Raw genomic sequence first — 8,343 nt, forward strand, 5'->3', positions numbered from 1 at the left:
TCTTGTACTATATGTACTATTGTAGATTAGTTCATATTCTCCAATTAGATCATTTTAAGTCTCTATACTCTTCAAATTTTGAAATTTAAGTCTTTCCCTTAGTTTGGAAGGGATCCAATCGCCCATCCAAACCCACCTTTGAGACAAATGACGATAATTAATCTATCAACTAAATTTTTAGTGAGTAATATTTAAAAATAACAAGCTAGATATGGTATTTGCGCATATGATTATATGTTTGTTGAATCAAATTTTGAAATGAATTTAACGTTATTGTTTACTGAGAGATGAAATTTTATAATTTGAAAAGTACAATAGGACTAAAACCACGACGAACTTTCCTAAAATACAAGGACTAATTGCAGAAATTAACTTTTTTTAATAAGATTATTGGTCGATGAAAATACACAAGGTAAAAGATAAAAGAAACGAAAATGGATGAATCCCATTGTTTCTTTTTTTTTTTTTTAGCAAAAATTACAACACTCTTGAATGATGTTCCAAGCCCCGCCATGAATGTTCCAAAAAAGTGGGGAAGGAAAAAGAATGGTAAATTTTGATTTTAAGACAACTGGTTATAACATTAAACTATTTCCTTACTAACTTTACGATGATGTCTAGAGCCTGACTTCCTATCTCTTCTACGTCTTGGTGGGACCTTCCTTTGTGAATAGTTGGCCATATATGGTGGGGGCGGTGGTGCTGGCACTGGTCGTGGTGGTGGATAAATGACTGGAGGAGCCCTTTGAGCTAATAGGGCTAAAACATCCTTATGGTATTTCTGCAAATAACAAATAGAGGCAAAGAATAAAGAGGTCAAGACCAGAAAGAAAAAGTTCGAAAGTGTCATGGTTTTCTCTCGAAAATAAGCCTCACAAGTATGGAGTTTAAGTCTCTACATAAAATTTATAATGGATCCTCGGAGTTTTCAAGTCCGACATGCAAATTTCAACCATGGTATGGTTATCGCATAATCTTACAGATGTGCAAGAAATGAATCCTTGCCTAAAATCCATGTATGAGAGCGTTAACGATTGAAACCATCAATGGTGAGGAAGAGTAAGTCATGAAGTGATAATGGGAGAGCGGTAACGAATTCGAAACCGTTCATGGGGAGGAAGAATAAGTCATGAAGTGATATAATGGAAGCGAGTTTCAAAAAGGGTTTATCAATCGTGAGGCATAACAAAAGTTAGAAATATTGGAGAATCATTGAGGGTTTTACAGCAAATTTAATGAAAAACGATTTCATCCCTCCGGTGGAAAAACAAGCACCCGAAATTTCGGAGATTTGCCAACGAACAAATATAAAATCAGATTCAAGAGACAGCAAAGAACTCCGCAAATATGCATGCAAGTTTGGAATTTGCAGGATATGATCATTAGCCGAAAAAGGAAGTCCCTTCATTAAAGCATATTTCGTAATGAAGAATGCAAAAGAACAGAAAAATAAAATACCTGAATGACAAAGTTGCGCCTTTCGCAGTCCAAGAACATATTGACAGTCCAATTCGTCTTTGCCGCAATCTTATCCCTTACGGTTGAAAAACTAATTTGGTCTCGGGAAGTAAAACGGTCAACTTCGTTGAACCAAAGACAAGTAAAGAGGTTGCTAATCGGAATATGCTCCCTTATAATCACACATCCTTCGGGAACATCTGCAGAGCCAACAATTAAAGCAAAACTTCATTAAAGCTAAAACAAGCACAATTAAACACAGTAAGACAAGAGCAACTATCTTGTAACACACCGCTCGTAATGGGATGTTTAGCCTCGGAATATGGTGTCAAGCCCTCTCTTTTATAAAATTCAACTTGATGATCAATCGAGGCATTATCATATTTGCCTGCAGCTTTATTTGCCTCAGCTTCAATAAACACATCAAAGCGTTTATAATGCCGAGAAATTGCAAGGGTAGCATTTTTCCTCCACAAGAACCTGAAGGAAGAGATTTAAGAGTTAGAATAAACAATCATTGGCCTGGAAACCAGCTCCGAATTTGGCAGAAAATTATCAAACCAGGGCCAAAGTATTTGTGAGAGTAATCACAAAGTGATTTTTTTTTTTCTTTTTAATCCTGTGTGAAAGAATTCCAAAGTACCTCTCAAGAATTTGATACGGATCAGCAACAAGCTCAAGTTTCCCATCAATCCATAAAGAATAACGAGCATTCGGAAATAGCCTATGTAGTAGAAGCTTCGGGATCTATTACGGGCATAACACGTGTCAAAAGGCATAAAACTTCTTTACATATACATTTTAACATATAGGCATCGAACTGCTCGGTTCCTATTTTTGTAGAATGAATAAAGTAATGCAGACCATATTCATCATCATTTATCAAACTGGGGATTCTCTAACTCCGATCTAAAATCAAAGAACATTTGTGCGCGTTTTGAACATTTACCTTTCCATTCCGCCTTCCGTCAGTGTAAGGAAGATCACGTACAAGAACAATTCTCCATACTCCAATCTTCTTATTCTCATACTTCCCTCTCAAATCAGCTTCCGTTTCTTCATCAACGAACATATAGAAGCAGACAGTTTGCTTGGAATATTCACTAATATTCCTCGGCTGTTGTATGATATCAAAAGCTCCTGCAATAGAATTTGGTTATTCAATAAATTTCATCATCTTATAACATAATGAATCGAAATAAAATAAAATATAGTAGAAGTATGCTACCGAATATTGCTGATGCAACAACGACTCCATTACATTGCTCCATCTCGAGAAGATCACTGTCATCGATGTCAAATCCTGTCCCACGGCCAGGTTTGCGTCCTTTGACAAATCTGGAAAAACGCATAACATACATGAACCGAATTACTAAATTTCTCTTTCAAATTGTGTTCACTTTCAAAAATTTAACCCCAAAATGAAAAAGAGATTTGAACCATACCCACAATGCATATTCATCGACTCTCTTATGTCGTATGAATCATTACGCTGCTTCAAAGTAGGATACCCACCAAAGTCGGAACCTCCAAATTCCGTTTCTCTATTTAAATTTTCCTCAAAAATATATGTTAAAATTTTAATAATGGGAGAAAACGATGGGACTTTTGGCATCAAGGCAACAGCTTCCTCCACGGGAAGATAACATACAGGACAAGCTGTGTCATAAACAAGCAATAAAAACTTAAAAAGAACATATTTCGGTGCGGGAAAACCGAACCAGCAATGTCAAATACCAAATGCAAAGCTAAATTGAGAACAAAATTACAAAACTTACGACGTGGTCCGGTTCTTTTTTTGTCTGCTGGTGGAGGGGGTAAAGTAAAAGTGTTGCATGGATGCCCCGGAGGAAGAGTGTAGCCGAGAAAATACGATGGAGGAGGAGGGTGCATTACTCCAACTTTGGTTTCTTTCACACTAACTGATAAAGATGTCCAATTGTCGATCCGGATGCTTTGCACTACATTTATCAAGGGATTATTTAGGGCCAAATTATCATTTACCTTAGAACTATTGTCATTCTCCTGATCTTCACCTGGAAAAAAAGCCAAAATACATTCAAATTCTCGAACCGTACCCTCAAAACAACTAAAGCCAATCTAGATAATGCAAACTAAATTGTTCTTAGCTTGAACTTGAATCTAACTTTCATCAAAAACTATTTAGAAAAAAGAGAAAAAAATGAATCAAATAAAAATTTAAAATAAAATTCATGTTTGACAATGAACATAAGAATTCCACTTCAATTGAATCATTATCATTAGCAGACTAAATTATTCTGAACTTGAACTTTAATAGAACCTTCTATATATGCATATACATATATAACAAGGAATCAAACAAAAATTGAAAGTAATCTCCAAGTTTGCCAATGAACAAAAGCAATTCGACTGTGTTGAATCATTAACATTAGCAAACTAGATTGTCCTGAGCTAGAACTGGAATGTGGCATTCCAAAAATCCATAAAATATGTGTGTGTGTGTGTGTTGAATCACTACCATTATTCTATTAAATTCTCAACTCAATTTGGATCAATGAGCAAATGTATCACCAATGTTACTAAAGTATGCAGTTTTTGCCTACTTCTTTCATAAAAAAAAAAAGCCCAAGAATCACTACTTCACTATAAACAATCCAAAAAGGAAGTGAAATAAAGGGAGAAAAGCAGCAGCAGCAAACTTTACCAAAATAAACGACCCAAACAAAAACGGCAGCTGAGATGACACAAAGAAGCAACATCCCAACCTTCTTCCGACCAGCAAACTTACAGATCCAATGAATCAATGTCTCTTTTTCTTTCAACATTTTAGAATAAGCCTTAGTTCTTGTAGCTGAAGCCGCTTGAATAGGCAAAACACCATTCTGCCCTTGTTTATCCAGTGACCCATAGCTCCCTGAACGAATCCCCAATGACCCTCCACTCATTATCTTCTTTATCAACAGCCCAATTTCACCCCTTCCATTAAAACTTCAAAAAAAAAATATATATATATATATAATGGAAAAAAAAATAAAGGCTATAACTACATTAGTTTAAAAAACAATAACTCAAACAGCAAAACACCCACTTGCCCCCCAAAATCATTGGGGAGCCACCCAAACCGAAATCAGATGCAGCTCAATTATGAAAAAAAAAGTTGAAGAATTTAAGGGAAAAACAAATCTGGGGTTTTCAGTTTTTTGCTTTTCTACGATTGGTATTTGATAAGGGTTTTTTGTGAAATCGAGGGATCAAATCTCAGATCAGACAATTTTCAAGCTAATAATAATAATTCTTATTACAAGTTACAACCTTTTTCAGTTTTGGAATGGGATTTTTATCATCTCTGTCTTATATGATCTTCTTTGATGTTAAATGATCGTACGGTAATGGCTTTGGATTGTTTTTTTTTTGTACTAATTTGTAATAAAATAAAAATAAAGGTTACTATAAATGACAATAGTCAAACAAATTTTCTTAATGAAAATTTTCAATATTTTATCCATAAAAATTTCCATGTTGGGTTAAAAAAGAGAAGTAGACAAACATTGAGTGAACCGAAAAAGAATCTGTGTCTTGCTTTTTTATTAAAAAAATAATAATAATATTTAATCCAATTAGCAATTTAATTATGTTGATTGGAGGTGAACCTTGGGTTCTTGGTTGACGGTTGGATCAGTCGTAGGCGTACTTTCTATAATTAATTTTTAATATTGATAACTTTCTTCTGAGTTTGCAAGTTATATTTACACTAACAATTGATTGATGTATTCTCTCGAGTAAAAGATAGAACCCTCGAGTGAAACAATACATTCTGTTGATGGTTCGAAATTCACTTCCCCTCAACAAAAAATACCTTTCCATTTAGGGTTTGAGACCCAACCCCCTCAATAATTCAAGATTCTAGAACATCAATTTTTACCAATACAACCAAAATATCATTTGCTATATTTTAATTAAGGTTAAAGTAATATTTAGTTGACAACTTTTCTTTTCTCACTTTAGTTCATGAACTTTTTTTAATCGCATTAGTCTTAAAATTTAATGATTTTTTTTTAATTTAGTCTCTGCACTTGAATTTTGTTGAAGTATGATGATGTGGCACTCTACAATTGTGCCATGACATCACTTATTTTTAAAAAATTATAATTTATTCCTATTTTTGTATTTTTTAGATTTTATCTTTTTTTTTAAAAAATCAAGTTCGATTACTAAATTGATAAAAGTTATTAAATTCTTGGACTAATGTGAACAAAAAAAATATAAGGATCAAGTTGAAAATTTTATCAAATTTAGGGACTAAATATTACTTTATCCCTTTTAATTATTATATAGTTTTATTGTTTTTATATTATTTGGAGCTTGTTTCTTGTTATTATTATTTTTTGTTTCCCAAATTATTCACTGAAATGAGTCTGATGACTAATTTTTTGTGTTTTGTAGGTCACTAAGAAGATAAACGCTGACCACAAATTTTAAATCTTCTTCATACTCTGAGCAATGGTCGAACCCTTGACCACCATGATGGTTTTTTTTAAAACAAAAATTTTATTGATATGGAAAGCATTACACCTACAAAGAAAGAATACTAGATGAGCTCGATACAAATGGCATGATCATCTAACCAAAAGTTAGACCGCAATGATCGAACAATGGCACTAATGAAATGTCAGTCACTAGATTGTAAGATTCTGACACGGAGTGTTGAATCCTTCAACAGACAAAGCATAACTCGCCGAAATCATCACACCTTGAGAAGCAAAAAAAACTTGTATCTAGCGAAAAGGAGAAGTGCCTTAATCAGTGGTGGAGAGAGGATGAATATAGTATTTAATTATGTTTGAAAGTATATTTGTCAATTTTGACTCTAATACAAAAATATGATTCCATCAATCCATACCTAAACTTGACCAAATACAATTTAATCATAAAAAAACAATGATTTAAAATTATTCAACTTGAACTTGAAATACCTCAAACTAAAAAATATTTCAAACTCAAAATTAACTCAAATTCAAAATTATTTGAGCCCTAAGTGACCCAAACAAGTACCCAAAATCAATTAAACTCAAAGTGACCGAAACTTTAAATGATCTAAATTCGAAATAACATAAACAATTCAATCTTTAAAATTGAACAACCCAAACCCAAACTATCCAAACTGAAAATTAACTCGAAAAATATTAAAACTCCAATTAAATTAATCTAAATTGATGCGATTAAAAATCAACCTAATCCACCTAAACGGCAAGTTTATTCAAAACCATGAATCACATACGTTTGAGATTTTTTTTTATTGTTTAATTGGGTTTATTTTATATCTATAAATTTACATTTTACATTATTTTTGCATATATTAAAAACATTTTGTTAAATTCAAGTTCATTACAATGTCATTTTTTTAGTTACATGACTAACAATGGAGCATTTTTATTTAAAATGTGACATCAACAAAATTGACAAAAAATTTAACAATGACAACAATTAGACTTGATTTTTAAATCTAAAAAGTATATAGGGACTAAATTCTTGAAAATAGAAATATAGAAACTAAATTGCAAATTTGTGAAGTACATAGACTTATGACATATTTTAACCTTTATACTACAATTGTTTATTATTAATATATTTATAATTATAATAAATTATTATTATTAAAATATTAATATTGAATATTTTCAATAATATGTGAAGAATATTATTTAAAATTATTATTTAAAATTTATTATTAAAATAAAATAAAATATTAAATATTTTATTAAATAATAATAATTTATATTAAACATATTAATAAGTTATTATATGACTAAATATAAATAATTAAATATGTATGTTTAATAATATTAAAAATATAATATTTTATATTAATATTTTAATATTTTTAAATATTTTTAAAATAAAATAAAATTTAGTATCAAATAATAATATTAAACTTGATTTAAGTTAATTTATATATAAAATAAAATTACTTATACATGAACTCATTTTCGAAAAATGACTTATGCTTTTCAAAAGGACAAGTTATGTTACAGGAAAAATAACTTATTTTCTGTTGACCTGTAAGTCATTTTCCGTTGATGAAACTGTTTTCTATTAAACAAATATAGGAAAATATTTTTAATAAAATATTTTTCATAAAACCTTTTATATGTAAACAAATAGATCTTAAATACTAAAATTTTAAACTAAACCTTTTAAAAGTAACTTTTCATAATGATGGTATAGTTGGTTGAATCTTTGCCTAACGTCTTTGTTTGTGGGCTTAAATTCATTGGACATTTTTTCAATTTTAAAAGATTCTTTAATATTAAACTTATTAGTTGAGGATTCACTCAATTTAGATTAAACTTAAATTCATTGAATGATCACTTAGATATTAGTTTTGAGTTGAGTTAACTTGAAAGTTTGACATTCTCTTTTAATTATATATATAATTCTTCATCCATTCACATCATCCGACCTTAGCTCAGTTGGTAGAGCGGAGGACTGTAGTGAGGTCACTCAAAGTAATCCTTAGGTCGCTGGTTCGAATCCGGCAGGTCGGATTTATTTTTCCAATCCTTTTGGTTTAATTCCAACAATGGTCCCCGAATGATGTTTTAGATTTTAAATTGGTCTCTATTTAAGGGTGAGCAATCGGTTCGGACGGCTTTTTTTTCCGGAACCGACTTAACCGACCTAGACCTATCAAACTCAAACCGACTGACCATCCTTGAGTTATTGAGTTTTCCTTTTTTTAATTTATATTTTTTTTGTGTTTTTTATTTGAAAATTTAGAAAAGAGATATTATACTATAAGATTTAAGTTAATAAGGACTAAATTATAATGATTTTAATATCTAGAAGTTTGGGAGAAAGGGACTGGTTTATAAAAATCTGAAAAATCTGGGTTGTTTTTGGGAG

At 31.1% G+C, this 8,343-nt stretch overlaps 1 protein-coding gene and 1 non-coding gene across 2 annotated transcripts; one reads left to right on the forward strand and one right to left on the reverse strand.

Moving 5' to 3' along the window:
- Positions 1 to 359: 359 nt before the first annotated feature.
- Positions 360 to 4,889, reverse strand: LOC108454362 (probable hexosyltransferase MUCI70). The gene is made up of 9 exons (XM_017752802.2): positions 4,145 to 4,889; positions 3,237 to 3,494; positions 2,904 to 3,117; positions 2,687 to 2,796; positions 2,408 to 2,598; positions 2,102 to 2,205; positions 1,751 to 1,938; positions 1,459 to 1,658; positions 360 to 781 (listed from the first exon to the last, which is right to left on the reverse strand). Exons 1-9 carry the CDS (start codon positions 4,383 to 4,385, stop codon positions 584 to 586), a joined length of 1,704 nt encoding a protein of 567 aa, XP_017608291.1. The 5' UTR covers positions 4,386 to 4,889; the 3' UTR covers positions 360 to 583.
- A 3,006-nt stretch (positions 4,890 to 7,895) lies between these two features.
- TRNAY-GUA (transfer RNA tyrosine (anticodon GUA)) lies at positions 7,896 to 7,985 on the forward strand. The gene is given in 2 exon segments: positions 7,896 to 7,932; positions 7,950 to 7,985. It is a non-coding gene; the product is annotated as a tRNA-Tyr (tRNA).
- Positions 7,986 to 8,343: the final 358 nt, after the last annotated feature.

The sequence above is a fragment of the Gossypium arboreum genome, chromosome 9 (assembly GCF_025698485.1).
Source record: "Gossypium arboreum isolate Shixiya-1 chromosome 9, ASM2569848v2, whole genome shotgun sequence".
NCBI classification, from domain to species: domain Eukaryota; kingdom Viridiplantae; phylum Streptophyta; class Magnoliopsida; order Malvales; family Malvaceae; genus Gossypium; species Gossypium arboreum.

What these genes read in the sequence shown, in the direction of transcription:
- LOC108454362 (XM_017752802.2), bottom strand. Translation starts at nt 4,385, where the DNA reads ATGAGTGGAGGGTCATTGGGGATTCGTTCAGGGAGCTATGGGTCACTG. An exon ending in TGTTGCATCAGCAATATTCG is followed by an intron (nt 2,599 to 2,686) that starts GTAGCATACTTC and finishes ATTCTATTGCAG; the next exon opens with GAGCTTTTGATATCATACAA. An exon ending in TAAACATCCCATTACGAGCG is followed by an intron (nt 1,659 to 1,750) that starts GTGTGTTACAAG and finishes TTGGCTCTGCAG; the next exon opens with ATGTTCCCGAAGGATGTGTG.